The 15,000-nt window shown below is 48.8% G+C and overlaps 1 protein-coding gene across 4 annotated transcripts in view; it reads left to right on the top strand.

Annotated features, from left to right (window-relative positions):
• Positions 1-15,000, top strand: part of AK8 (adenylate kinase 8) — a 48,961-nt gene that overhangs the window by 11,464 nt on the left and 22,497 nt on the right. For all 4 annotated transcript variants that reach the window (XM_083375143.1, XM_083375141.1, XM_083375142.1 and 1 more), the window contains 6 exons: positions 2,874-2,942; positions 5,787-5,868; positions 6,552-6,623; positions 7,775-7,975; positions 10,610-10,741; positions 12,717-12,806. In XM_083375143.1, the coding sequence (XP_083231269.1) occupies positions 2,874-2,942; positions 5,787-5,868; positions 6,552-6,623; positions 7,775-7,975; positions 10,610-10,741; positions 12,717-12,806 (646 nt within the window). The remainder of the gene's footprint in view (positions 1-2,873; positions 2,943-5,786; positions 5,869-6,551; positions 6,624-7,774; positions 7,976-10,609; positions 10,742-12,716; positions 12,807-15,000) is intronic.

The raw sequence follows: 15,000 nt of genomic DNA, 5'->3' as shown, positions 1-15,000 counted from the left end.
GAGGAGAGTATGAGAAGCCAGCGATTGAGCCGAAGGAGTTGGAGAAGGAATGGGGAGGACAGGGAAGCGGGGCTGGGTGTGTGTGTGTGTTTTTAGAGATGCTCAAATTGGATTCCACCAGCCTTTGCCGGGCAGACCTCAAGATCTCTTGAAATGACACATCAAAGAAGGCCGGGAGAGACTGGCGCTTTCTGAGAACCGCATGAGGCACCTTTTGTAAAGTGACAGCCTCAAAGCTGCCGAGGACGTCTCCAGCTGCGAGAGGCGGCGGGAAGCTTTTGACGCCCCTGCCCGGCGGGACTCTCAGACTTCCAAGAAACACACGAGTCGTTTCTTTCCCTCCTTCGGATCTCTCTCTCTCTCTCGAATGCCTAACGTGGCTTGCTTTAGAGCTGGCTTTGAGTCATCAGGGACCCAGAGAAAGGCCTAATTGGGTCACTTAGTCCAGCCTTCACCTGTCTGCCACAGATCTGTTCTCGCTACTCCATCTTGGAGAGCTTACGTCCGGGCTCCTTTGAAGAAAAGCTGTTTCTTCTCGTTGGCGAAGAGTGGAAAAAAGTTTCTGAGAATTATTAGTGCTGCCAATCGGCCAACTTCTGGTTTTGTTTGCCGGCTGTTTCTCTGGGGGAAGCACAGTTGACTCCCCAGGAGCTTTAGGGGGCAAACCTGTGGGGTCCTTGGTGCTCTCCGAGCCTGGTGGTTTTCTTTCAGACATTTCGTTAGCCAACTAGTTAGCGTCATCAGTGCCAGAAGGGGAGTGGGGTTTGTGGAGTGAAGGAGAAAGGGGGGGAGAGGTGGAGGAGGAGGAAGTGGAAGAGAAGAAGAGGCGGAGGAGAAGGACAACGATTGTGGGGTCCTTGATGCTCTCCGAGCCGGGTGGCTTTCTTGCAGACATTTCATTACCCAACTAGGTAACGTCATCAATGCCAAAGGGCAGTAGGGTTTGTGGAGTGGAGAAGGAGAAGGAGGGAGAAGAGCAGGAGAAGGAGGAAGAAGAGAAGAGGAGGAGGAGAAGGAGGTCAATGACTGTGGTGTCCTTGGTGCTCTCTGAACTGGAGTTTGGTGTTTTTTTTTTTGGCAGATATTTCATTACCTAACGGGGTGACACCACCAGGAGCTTCCTGTAGCGACTATATAAACCTATATAAACCCCACACTCTAGCGCTGTTGATATTCTGATAGAAAAGAATATTTGTAGCTCAGGGTTGAACTGTTGGGCCCCTAAGACCCAATTTCATTGTAAAAGGGCTTGGGGATTGATTTCGTTCAACCAGTGAGAAACTGTGTAGGACACGTTTAAAAGGGAGGAAACGAAGAAATGAGAAAGAAGCCGGTAAAAATGGATTAAGGCCGAGACTGCCGAGACGCGGCTTTTGTGGCTAAGCAAAGCGGTTGGAGATAGCCGTGAACTCATAATTTAGCACAGCTCTGAGGAAACTTGGATATTTTACCCAACTGGTAGAGAAACTTTCTCTGCGGATAGCCTTAGGCTGATCAACTGAATCTTTCAGTTGCCTGTCGGAGATGCTTTAATGTAGATGGGTCTCTTCCGACGAAAACGGACGAAGCTCCGGAGCAGAGCCCTCCCATCGTGCTGAAGCTGGCTCATACCAAAAACTGGAGTACCAATTGAATATTTGTAGCTCAGGGTTCAGCTCTGAGGTCCTTGGTGCTCTCTGAGCTGCCTTGTTTTCTTGCAGATGTTTCTTTACCTGACTAGGTAAAGAAGGGAGAAGGGACAGGGGTTTGTGGAGAGGAGGAGGAGGAAGATTGTGGGGGCGGGTGCTCTCTTCGTTTGTTTTTTTTTTTTTGCTGATGTTTCATCATCAGGAGCCTCCTGTAGCTCCTTATATAAACCCCGCACTCTCTAGCACTGTTGATGTTGCAACAGAAGAGAATATTTGTGGCTCAGGGCTGGACTGTGGGGTCCTTGGGGCCCTCTGAGCGTGGTGGTTTTCTTGCAGACGTTTCATGACCCAACTAGGCAACGCCATCAGTGCAAAGGAGTGTAGAGTTTGCCACTGCACTCATGGAGTTACATAACGAAACATTTGCAAGAAAATCACCAAGTTCAGAGGGGTAAGGAAGGACCCCATAGTCCTCCTCCTCCTCCTCCTCCTCCTCCTCCTCCTCCTCCTCCTCCTCCTCCTCCCCTTAGCAAATCCCACACCCTACTAGCACTGAAGGTGTTACCTAGTTGGGTAATGAAATATTGCAGAAAAACCAGCCAAGCTCAGAGAGTGCCAGGGACCCCCAAGAGGTATTAACTGGCCATATTTTTATGAATCTTCTGCCCTGCTCTTCATCCTTCTCTTCTATGTTTCCTAACAGAACACAAAGTTAGTAGGGAGTGGGATTTGCAGTGAGGAGGAGGAGGAGGAGGATAACTCTGGGGTCCCAGGTGTTCTCTGAGCTTGGTTATTTTCTTACAGACATTTCATCACCCAACTTGGTAACACCATCAGTGCTAGAAAAGGGTGGGGTTTGCTTCGGTTTTATACTATAGTCGCAGGGGTCTTCAAACTTGGCCCTTTTATGACTTGTGGACTTCAACTCCCAGAATTCCTCAGCCAGCATGCCTGGCTGAGGAATTCTGGGAGTTGAAGTCCACAAGTCATAAAAGGGCCAAGTTTGAAGACCCCTGTCTTAAATCTAACAAACAAAATGGAGGCTGGCTGAGGAATTCTGGGAGTTGAAGTCCACAAGTCATAAAAGGGCCAAGTTTGAAGACCCCTGCGTCTAGTGGCTTGCCCTGTCTGTGTTGGCCAGAATGTTCTGAGCTGGTCGATTGGGCTATTATTCCCTTCTTGATTACTTCAGGTCTATTTCTCCTTAACTCGTGTGTTCCTTCTCTATCTTTAATGATTGTTTAGAACATTCCTGAAAATCTGTGGGCCCAGCTGATTGAGGAACGCATGAACCTTGACGACTGTCTCTGCAGCGTACGTACGACGGATAGCATGCAAAGGGAAGAGCTGAGATCTGGCGAATAGGGGTTTGAACCCCCCTCCACCAAAAAATTAACACAGGGAATTGTGGAATTATCAATAGACACAAACCCCCTCCCTCCCCCCCCGTAAAGGAGCTTAAAAGTGGGAGGGAAATCCTGCAGAAATTGTAGGATTCCTTTACAACCGCCCAGCCAGGTTTTATGGCGTGGGACTTGCAAGGCAAGTCGGTATATTTATTACGCTGGAAGAAAAATGTCAAAAAAGATTGTGTGAACTGGGCCTGCCAAGCTTTTTCTGTTCCTTCGCTTTTTTCTTTTATTTCTCCTCCCGGTGCCATTCGGCCGGCCTTAATTGCCCGGCTTTCGTCCCACCTCTTGCCGGTTGGGTTGAGTTTTGTGTGCCTGTGGACACGCTGGGGTTTAAGGCTGTCGCTTGCCTCCTCCAAAGTGCCCCTTCGGGTTGATCGATGGGGCTGCCAGGACCCTGGAGGGCTTGTTCCCCTAATGCAAATGCCGCTAGAATCACCAGACATCACAACGGCGCGGGCTGCGTGTCTTGCAGCACAAGGTCCACCGCAGCCGGCAGCTCGGGTGTGTGTGTGAGGGGGGGCAAAGGTTTCGGCATCCTTGCGCATTACTCAGCTCAGGCCTGGCATCTCCAGGCAACGAAATAAATTTATAGACGCCAAGAGAACTCTGCAGCCAGAAGCCACTTGAAAGCCAGAAGAGCAGGCAGCTGATTTTAAAGAGTAGGCAGCGTAGAGTATATTATATTATATTAGGTAGTCCTTGACTTGGCGACTGAATTTACAACAGCCCCGGAACAAAAAGGGACTTTTTTTGACCCCTTTTCACACTGAACAAACCCTGGTCAGGTGATCCAAATTGTCAACTGGCTCCTATTTATTTATTTTATTTATTTTATTTTATTACATTTCTATACCGCCCTTTCCTGAAGGACTCAGGGCGGTTTACAGGGTAATTAAAAAACCGAAATACAAAAGTTAAAACAGATTTAAAAAGAAAAAATTATATGTGCCCCTGTCAAATAAAACCCCAGTTAAAATAAGATTGATCCTCAGCCTGGGCCAGAGAGCTCGAAGAGCCAGGTCTTCAGGCCCCGGCAGAATGAACGGAGGTCGGGGGCAGTCCTCAGCTCCACTGGCTGCTGGTTCCAAAGGGCAGGCGCCCCCACTGAGAAGGCCCTATCCCTGGGTGTTGCCCACCAGCAATCTCTTACCGGTGGGACCCTGAGAAGACCCTCCCTGTGGGAGCGCACTGGACGAAGGGAACTATTTATGACAGTCCCAGTGTCCTGGGGGAGGGGTGTCACTCGATCCCCCCTTTTGCGGCCTTCTGACAAGCCAAGTCAATGGGGGAGGCCAGACTGACTTAACAACCGTCTTACTATCTTAACAACTGCAGCAGCGGTTCGTAAAATGGGACAAAATCTCCTTACGGGTTTTCCTTGAGCAACAGAAATGTGGGGCTCAGTTGGGGCCGTAAAGTGAGGACCCCCTGCAGCTGGGTGATTTATCCAAGAAGGGATTCCTGGCCCATAGCTTCCCACCCCCCATGGAAGTCTTGAGCACCTGAAGATGCCGATAATGACTCTTTAAGGGCGACCCATGGGGGAGCAACGGTCGATATATACTGTAACTTGGGTTGCCTCCTTCCACACCCCGCTGTTCCATCTCTCTTCCACCCCCCCCACGCTGTCCCTTCCTCCACTCCTCTTCCTCCTCCTCCTCCTCCTCCTCCTTTCCTTCCTCCCCCTCCCCTCTCTGACATCTGTTGGAAGTTGTCCCTCCTGTGATACCATTTCTGCTCGCAGCTGTTTCAGACCTCCGGCTCTGCGCCAGGCAGGCAGGCAGGCAGCCTTGGGGGGTGGGGGGGTGGGGGCGGGAGGGGCGGTGAGGAGTGCCCTGAGCATACAGCCCTTTTGATGTGGGATAAAACAGAAGCCGACCGCTGGGGGGGTTCGGCCGGGGGAACCCAGCGGAATATCAATAAACCTGCGCCAAGCCCGAGCGAGTGGGGTACCTTAGCGGTGGACGTTCGACTGAAGTGTCAAGCTGGTGGATTAATGTATTCTAATTAGGGATTGGCTGGGCTCTCGGCACAGGGAAACCTTGGCAGGGGTGGGGGGTGGGAGAGGGAGAGAGTGACCCATATATCTGTTTTAGAGGGGCTTATTTATAATGTATTAGCCCTGCACTTTGAAATAGGCTTAATTATAGACAACTTGTTTGTCAAGCTACCTTCCATTCCCTCCACGCCTGCCAGCCTTCCTTCCTTCCTTCCTTCCTTCCTTCCTTCCTTCCTTCCTTCCTTCCTTCCTTCCTTCCTTCCTTCCCTCCCTCCTTCCTTCTTTTCTCCTTCCTTTCTCCTGTCTGTCTGTCTGTCTGTCTGTCTGTCTGTCTGTCTGTCTGTCTGTCTCTGTCTGTCTGTCTGTCTGTCTGTCTGTCTGTCTGTCTGTCTATCTATCTATCTATCTATCTATCTATCTATCTATCTATCTATCTATCCATATCTACCTACCTACCTATTCTATATCCATTTATCATCTACCTGTCTATCATCTGTCTGTCTTTCTGTCTCAGGGACCAGGCAGTTGAGTGGTGGGGCTGGTCACACTGTTGACAGCTCGTCTTCTGCTGTGGCCTAATCTCAAACTAGCAGAGGATCTTCACAGACTCACCCACCGGGTCCGTGTTCAGCTTCCGCTTTCGGGATTTCACCAGACCCCCAAGCTCTGAAATCTGAAGCCCTCCGTGGGCTGGTTTGCAGATGCTCCTTAGCGTGAGAGATTAATTTTGCATATCTTGTTCTGCAGGGTTGGATCCTTGAAGGACTTCCTGACAGCCGAGAACTCGCCAGGTCCTTGCAAGTCCGGGGCATCATTCCTAGACATGTCGGTACGGACTCGCCTTCTCAAATTCCCTTCGAACGCTTCCCAGTTCGCACCCAATAGCTTTGAACTGCTACTGCTGGGCACGTGGCGCAATTACAGGACGTCCTCAGTTTACAACCGCAGTGGACCCCAAGGTTCCCATTGCCAAGCAAGTCAGTCGTTAAGTGTGCTTTGCCCTGTTTATCTGCCCTCTCTTGCCACAGCTGTGAAGAGAATCACTGCAGTTGTTTCGTTAGTCACACGGTGGTTAAGCGAATCTGGCTTTCCCCCTTGACGTTGGTTGTCAGATGGTTGCAGAAGGGGGGGTCACGTGACCCCGGGACTCTGCAACCGTCCTAAGTGCATGCCAGTTGCCCAGCATCTCGAATCACGTGACCCTGGGGATGTCGCAAGGCTCACAAAGTGTGAAAAACAGTCCTAAGTTGCTTTTCCCAGTCTACGCCAACGCTTTTCATCCGGAAGCAAGGAAAGGCCTTGTAAGTCGAGGACTAGCCCGTAGAACCCCCAAAGGCGATGAAATACACCTAAAGGTGGATTTCACGCTACCCAAGATAAGACCGAGGAGAACCTCAATGTGATTTAATCTGAAAGTACGGGGTAAAACACACACACACACACATACACACACACACAGAGACCAATTTTCAGCCTGGCACTGCTAACGTTCTCCTCAATTATTTCTTCCAGTGGTGCTCTACGCTCCCGATATCGTGCTGATCGAGCGGAATCTGGGAAAGAGGGTGGATGAACTCACCGGAGGTACATCTTAAGGGGGGGGCACTTTTCGCGGTTGAGGCCGTGGCAGTTCCGCAACGATGGAAATCGACAGTGAGAAAAGCAAAGCTTTGGGGCAAAGCTTCACAGTCTGATCCGTCAGGCTGCAGCCTGGCCCTGTCCGATGTTTGGAGAGCGGATCTTGTCAAAGTCCCTCATCCTATCAGACAGGCCTCCCCTCCCCACGGTCCCGGTGAGGTGGCTGAGATCTGGGTCTTGTTTGTTTGTTTGCTAAACTTTAAAATCCACCGTTGGGTGGTATTTTTATTTAGCAGAATCACAGAGTTGAAAGGGACCTCGGAGGTCTTCCAATCCGACCCCTTGCTCAAGCAGGAGACCCTATCCCATTTCAGACAACGACCAAGATCAACTGGACAGTAAAAGAAAGGGAAGAAGCATCCGAGTTTACCGAATAACAGAGTTGGAAGGGACCTCGGAGGTCATCTAGTCCCGCCCCCTGCTCAAGCAGGAAACCCTATCCCATTTCAGACAAATGGCTATCCAATCTCTTCTTCAAAACCTCCAGTGATGAAGCCCCCACAACTTCCGGAGGCAGGTTGTTCCACTGGTTAATTGTTTTGTCAAGAGAGTCCTCCTTAGTTCTAGGTTGCTTCTCTCCTTGGTTAGTTTCCATCCGTTGCTCCCACAAAAGAGGGGGTCAGCCCATTCTCCAAAACACCCAGAAGGCAGGACAAGAAGCAACGGATGGAAACTAACCAAGGAGAGAAGCAACCTGGAACTAAGGAGAAACTTCCTGACAGTTAGAACAACTAACCAGTGGAACCACCTGCCTCCAGAAGTTGTGAATGCTCCAACACTGGAAGTTTTGAAGAGGAGACTGGACAGCCATTTGTCTGAAATGGTATAGGGTTTCCTGCCTGGGCAGGGGGTTGGACTAGATGACCTCCAAGGTACCTTCCAACTTTATTATCTAACTTTTATTCATTAAATATGAAACCCAGTCAACTGAACACTCAAATTGACTGGCACTAATGGTTGACACGGGTATTATTATTATTATTATTATTATTATTATTATTAGCCAAGAATAAGATTGGTTTGCAAGTTGAATGTTTTTCCCCCCCAGAATTTAAGTCAAGTCTCTCTCATGCCTGGTCTTTATCTTTTAACACCAGAGGTGTATCACACCACTTTTGATTGGCCCACTGACGAAGACGTCCGTTGGCGTTTGAAGGCGCCCAGAGGCATATCTGAAAAAGAGACCGCTCAGAGGTTGCTGGAATATCACCGAAACTTCCCAGGGATCGTTCAATCCTTTGGGAAATCCATGAAGTTAATCAACGCAGACCAACTCTGTGCAGATGCCTTCTGGCAAGGTAGGAGCAGGTCGGACACACCTTCACGTATGAGTCCTCCTTGGAATAGAATGGTGTCAATCAGTGGACTGGTGTTTTTTCAACCTGGGCAACTTGAAGATGGGTGGACTTCAGCTCCCATCCTTGTCCTACAGAACAAGAGAGTAGGAAGCCATCTTGTAGGTCTTCTAGTCCAACCTCCTGCTGAAGCAGGAAGCCCTATGCCATTTCAGACAGATGGTTGCCCAATCTCTTCTTAAAAACCTCCAGTGATGGAGCACCCACAACTTCTGGCGGCAAGTCGTTCCCCTGGTTAATTGTTCTGACTGTCAGGGAATTTCTCCTTAGTTCTAGGTTGCTCCTCTCCTTGATTAATTTCCATCCGTTGCTTCCAGTCCTGCTTTCAAGTGCTTTGACCCCCCTCTTCTTTGTGGCAGCCCCTTAGACATTGGAAGACTGCTATCATGTCACCCCCTCATCCTTCTCTTTGTTAGAATTGGCCATACCCAATTCCTGCAAACGTTCTTCGTATGTTTTAGCCTCCAGTCCCATCATCATCTTTGTTGCTCTTCTCTGCACATTTCCCAGAGTCTCCAAATCTTTTTTTTTATATATATATCATGGCAACCTAAACTGGATGACGTTTTTCCAAGTGTGGCCTTGCCAAGACATTATAAAGTGGTACCAACACTTCTCGTGATCTTGACTCTAACCCTCTGTTAATGCAGCCTCGGATTGCCTCGGCTTTTTTGGCTGCTGCAGCACCCTGCTGGCCCACGTTTAAGCGATCGTCCACTAGGATTCCAAGATCCCTCTTGCCAGAATTCTCCAGCCCACCTGCTTTCTGGGAGTTGAAGTGACTTCTTTCCTTCGCTGTGGGCCCTTTAGTAGGCAAACGGAGAAATTGCTTGTTCTAAAGTTGGGTGTTGTTTTTTTTAAATAAAAATAATAATTGCTTTATTCCCAAGCGTGTGCCACTGACAGCCTCTTTCTACGACTTCAGTCTTGGGGAAAAAAGGCCTCTCCCTCCTTTCAAGGCCTCTTATTTTTCTAAGGTATAAAACAAGGCAGCCGAAGTTTATCTTTGGAATTTACAGATTAATTACCTCTAAATTACTTAATTAAATTTAAAAGTTCACATCATCGTTCATAAACAATTCATGCCTTGGATGGCAAATGCATGCCTGCAGCCTGAATATTAATTATGGTTAATTAATAATGCAGTGAGAGAAATTGAAAATTGGAATGATAAAACAAACAAACAAACTTCCTTTCCCCCCCCCCCTTCCAGCGGAGGCATCAAGCATCTCTAGATTCTTTCTTTCTTTCTTTCCTTTTTTTTCTTTCTTTTTTTTTTTTAAAAAAAAGAATAATTAGAAGTGGAGTCTGGGGGATCATTACTTCTAATTAACTTGGTTATTTACTGCAAATTAAGCCTCATTTGTAAGCAGGCTGGTTACCCGGATAACTTTGTATCTTGGATATGGCGGCTTGGGGGCGAAGAGAAATAAGCTAGTTCTAGTTAGCCAATGTTTCAGTTTGTGTTCACAAACTCGGAGCAACTTGGAATCCGTGTTGCGAGTATCTGTAAGTATCAACGCTTCAGCAAGTTTCTTTCACCACTCAAGGATGCAGTGTGTAAACACGAGACTTTGGAGGGAAAATTGTATGTCACGGGATAGGATGAGGACCCAGATTGTTGGGGGCAATAAGCTGACTTTGTAATAATGCCGCTTGGGGTGTGTGTGTGAAAGCCCTAATAAGCAGGCATATACATAGAATGAAGGCTACTGCTAAGCTTGTAAGCCACCCTGAGTCTTCGGAGAAGGGTGGGATATAAATGGAATTAAAATAAATAAATAAAATAAAAATAGAGGGAACGGGTCCTTGATATGTATTAGATGTGTATTGCCAGCAGTCAACACCCAGATAAGCAGAGGTGCACTCCAAGATTAACACTAGAGCAGACATGTCAAACAAAAGGCCCGGGGGCCGGATCCGGCCCGCGAAGTGGTTTCATGCGGCCCGCGAAGCCATCCTGGAAACAGTGAGGGAACGGCCCCCACTGCCTTGGCCCTGGCCCAGAGACCCTCCTCCTGCCAGAGACCCTCAGATCTGTCCCACTCCTGCCCAGGCACCCTTAATGCAAATGATGTAGAGCTGGCCACACCCACCCAGTAGGCCATACGCACTCCAGCCACGCCCACCCAGTAGGCCACGCCCACCCTGGCCACACCCACCCGGCCCCCTGAGGGCAACCGCAATGCTGATGCGGCCCTCCATGAAATTGAGTTTGACACCCCTGCGCTAGAGCAACAATCAAGCAGTAAAAAATGCACCAACCAAGGAGCTACCAAATCAGACAAACAAGTTAACAATACACAACAGCCTAATCAAGGAACTACCCAAGACCAACACAGACAGGGCAACTCATTGCTCCTTGAATGGAATAACAAGAGATGGAAGGGACCTTGGAGGTCTTCTAGTCCAACCCCCTGCATAGGCAGGAAACCTTACACTATTTCAGACAAAGTAGAGCATTGTTTTCTGCAAGGAAACAACCCAGCTCAGAGAGCGCCGAGGACGCCTGACGTCAACGCCTGAGCTACAAATATTCTCCTTTACGACGGTAGTACTCTTTTTTTTTCAAAATAGTTCTTTCGCATGTCCGACAACCACCTCAGACGCACGCTCCGTTTTCACCGCGGATTCTTCTCTGCGGACCTCCAGGATCCGGGAAAAGTTTGCAGGCAGCTTTGCTCGCGCAGAAATACGGCCTCATCAATGGTTGGTGTTCCCTAAATATCCCTTTTCTTTGGTTGTTTGTTTCTTTATGCACTCTACGCTCTACCGTTAATCTTCTCGATTTACGATCGCAATTCCCATTCCTAAGCAAGGCTGTTGTTAAATGAGTGGCGCGCTGCCCGGGGAATTCTGGGAGCTGAAGTCCAGACCTCTTCAAAGCATGCTAGCTTGGGAACTCTGGGAGTTGAAGCCCACCCATCTTAAAGCTGCCAATTTCAAGAAAAAAAAAATTGCTGCTTTGATCGGTCACTAAACGAACGGCTGTAAGTCAAGGACTACCTGTGCAGCATCACAGACTTGGAAGGGACCTCGGAGGTCCTCTAGTCCAGTCCCCTGCTCAGGCAGGAGACCCTAGACCACTCTGGGCAAATGGCTGACCAATCTTTTCTTGAAAGCCTCCAGTGATGCTTCGTTGGAGAACTACCAGATGTTCTTCTGGTGAGCAGCCAGACTTGGGAAGTCCTACAAAGAAAATCCCCAAAGTTTGTTAGTAACCAGTCTCTTCCAGCCAGAAAATTACACGGGTGGATTCGTAAACACTCCCTCAAGTCAAACTGGGATGATTTTAATTTTTTATCCTCCTGTGGACTGTTCAAATGTCAACGCAGAGATCGGAGGAGACGACTAAAGTCGCGTCCCAGGAGTTTTGAGTGCTTTGGGAGAACTTTTTCCACCCAGCGCAACTCAGATCTTCTTCTCTGCAAGTTCCTTCCGTCATTATAAGTTTGTGATCGGTGAGAAGCCCACCGGCTGCTCTCCTGCGTGTCCCTGTGCCTTATTTGGATGAGTATCTTTCTCTCTCTCTCTCTCTCTCTCTCGACCTTACAAAATGAAAGTGACAAGGGGGGGGGGAGAGAAGAAAACTTCCTATTCTTTTTTATTTTGTATTCTTCCTTGCTTTTGTTTGGTACAGCAAGAGAGAGAGAGAGAGAGAGAGAGAGAGAAACCCCATGGCTTTTATATTATTCAGTGTGCCTTTTTTCCACATCTAGCTTTTTTATTATTATTATTATTTTGCTTTTCGTTATTCTGTTCTCCTCTCCCATCTTCTCAGAGCTCCCCTTTCTCCCTCCCTCCCTCTCTCTTTTCTTTTTCCCCCTTTTTAAAAATTAACCTTCTTTTCCTGTTTCTACTTGAGCTTCCCTTTCTCTTCTTTCCTTCCACCCTTCCTCCCTCCCTCTTTTTCTTTTCTTTCCCCCCTTCCTTTTTAATAATTAACCTTCTCTTTTTCTGTTTCTCCTTTTCCTCACTTGACTTCCTCCTTCCTTCCTTCCTTCCTTCCTTCCTTCCTTCCTTCCTCCCTCCCTCCCATTCTCATTTTCCTTCCTTCCTTCCTTCCTTCCTTCCTTCCTTCCTTCCTTCCTTCCTTCCTTCCTTCCTTCCTCCCTCCCTCCCTCCCATTCTCATTTTCCTTCCTTCCTTCCTTCCTTCCTTCCTTCCTTCCTTCCTTCCTTCCTCTCCTCTCTTTCCTTCCTTCCTTCCTTCCTTCCTTCCTTCCTTCCTTCCTTCCTCCCTCCCATTCTCATTTCCTTCCTTCCTTCCTTCCTTCCTTCCTTCCTTCCTTCCTTCCTTCCTTCCTTCCTTCCTTCCTCTCCTCTCTTTCCTTCCTTCCTTCCTTCCTTCCTTCCTTCCTCTCCTCTCTTTCCTCTCCTTCCTTCCTTCCTTCCTTCCTTCCTTCCTTCTCTCCCTCCCTCCGTCTCTCCTTTCTTCCTTCCTTCCTTCTTTCCCTTCCTCCCTCCCTCCTTTTCCCCCCCTCTTTTAAAAAAAATTAACCTTGTCTTTTTCTGTTTCTCCTTTTACTCACTTGAACTCCTTCCTTCCTTCCTTCCTTCCTTCCTTCCTTCCTTCCTTCCTTCCTTCCTTCCTTATTCCCCTTCCTCCCTCCCTCCTTTTTTTCTCCCCCCCCCCTCTTTAAAAAAAATTAACCTTGTCTTTTCCCATTTCTGCTTCTTCTCAGTTTGCTGTGCACAAATGCTTAAGGAAGCTGCCACCAGCGATAACAGACTCGGGAAGTTCATTAAGCCTTACCTGGATGGAGGATGGCCAGGTAAGGAAAAGGGTGGCAGGTTTGTGGAAGTGAATAACCGCCGGCTTTTTGCCAGAGGACAAAAGAAAGTCGAATCACCTTGCCAACGTTTGTTCCTGGGGACGGGTCCCTATAAGACTAATCCAATTAATTCGAAGGTCCATTTTTATTAATTCTGAGCTTAATTCTCCCAAGTGGGGAGAAGGTTTATCTCATTTATTTTTCTTATTTATGTAAAATATTTCTACAAATAATTCCTGTTTCCCTCCCAAAAATAACATCCCCGTGAAGTGGGTTTGGCTGAGAGAGAGGGACTGGCCCAAAGTCACCCAGCCGGCTTTCGTGCCTAAGGCAGGACTAGAACTCACCGTCACCTGGTGATTGGCCCAAAGTCACCCAGCCGGCTTTCGTGCCTAAGGCGGGACTAGAACTCACCGTCTCCTGGCGATTGGCCCAAAGTCACCCAGCCGGCTTTCGTGCCTAAGGCGGGACTAGAACTCACCGTCTCCTGGTGATTGGCCCAAAGTCACCCAGCCGGCTTTCGTGCCTAAGGCGGGACTAGAACTCATCGTCTCCTGGCGATTGGCCCAATGTCACCCAGCCGGCTTTCGTGCCTAAGGCGGGACTAGAACTCACCGTCTCCTGGTGATTGGCCCAAAGTCACCCAGCCGGCTTTCGTGCCTAAGGCGGGACTAGAACTCACCGTCACCTGGTGACTGGCCCAAAGTCACCCAGCCGGCTTTCGTGCCTAAGGCGGGACTAGAACTCACCGTCTCCTGGTGATTGGCCCAAAGTCACCCAGCCGGCTTTCGTGCCTAAGGCGGGACTAAAACTCACCGTCTCCTGGTGATTGGCCCAAAGTCACCCAGCCGGCTTTCGTGCCTAAGGCGGGACTAGAACTCACCGTCTCCTGGCGATTGGCCCAATGTCACCCAGCCGGCTTTCGTGCCTAAGGCGGGACTAGAACTCACCGTCACCTGGTGACTGGCCCAAAGTCACCCAGCCGGCTTTCGTGCCTAAGGCGGGACTAGAACTCACCGTCTCCTGGTGATTGGCCCAAAGTCACCCAGCCGGCTTTCGTGCCTAAGGCGGGACTAGAACTCACCGTCTCCTGGCGATTGGCCCAATGTCACCCAGCCAGCTTTCGTGCCTAAGGCGGGACTAGAACTCACCGTCTCCTGGTGATTGGCCCAATGTCACCCAGCCTGCTTCTCCTGCCTAAGGCGGGACTAGAACTCACCGTCTCCTGGTGACTGGCCCAAAGTCACCCAGCCGGCTTTCCTGCCTAAGGCGGGACTAGAACTCACCGTCCCTGGTGACTGGCCCAAAGTCACCCAGCCGGCTTTCCTGCCTAAGGCGGGACTAGAACTCACCGTCTCCTGGTGACTGGCCCAAAGGTCACCCAGCCGGCTTTCCTGCCTAAGGCGGGGACTAGAACTCACCGTCTCCTGGTGACTGGCCCAAAGTCACCCAGCCGGCTTTCCTGCCTTAAGGCGGGACTAGAACTCACCGTCTCCTGGGCTGCCCAAAATAACAACCAGATAAATCAACCTGGTCTTTTTGGCAAAGAAGGAAAAAAACAGTCTTCTTGTCTGCCCCAGAGTTTCACCCTGCTTTTTTTTTGCCCTAAAATCGAAAAGGGAGACCACTCAAAACCACCCATTTTCACCAAGCTCTGTTTTGCCTTGCCTTTTTTTTTTTAAAAAAAAGGAATCATATTTAAATTACTTTCCGGTGGGAGAAATTCTTTTGACTCGTGCTGGAGAAGTGAGCAGGAACAGGATGGGAATTTGGGAATCTGAGGCCCCCCACCACCACCACACACCTTTATTTTACTACAAACGAGAAAGAAACAGGATGATTCCTTTGATCCGAGGGCTTCTTTTTATTTCCTTTTATTCTTCTTGATTTGAAGAGTGGCCTCTACCGTTTGGGAGATTTGGGATCACCCATTTGGTTCACCCTCCACATCCACCCCCACCTTGTCTCTAAACAGTCCTCTACCGAGAGTAAATTCTCCCCCCCCCTGCATTTCCTCTGCTTCATTTTATTAATTTTCAATATATATATACAGTATCTAAAGGGTTTTGAGAAAGACATAATTTATCCAGCCTCTCGGCGAGTTGAAAGGCTAGGTAAATTTTCCTGTCTAAGAGGTAAGCTTGGGTTTTATTTTCTCTTCATTTGGTGAAGAAAAAAAAAGAAAGAAAGAAAA

This window comes from Vipera ursinii (assembly GCF_947247035.1).
Source record: "Vipera ursinii genome assembly, chromosome: 16".
Taxonomy (NCBI): domain Eukaryota; kingdom Metazoa; phylum Chordata; class Lepidosauria; order Squamata; family Viperidae; genus Vipera; species Vipera ursinii.
This window is presented reverse-complemented; position numbering and strand designations above follow the sequence as displayed.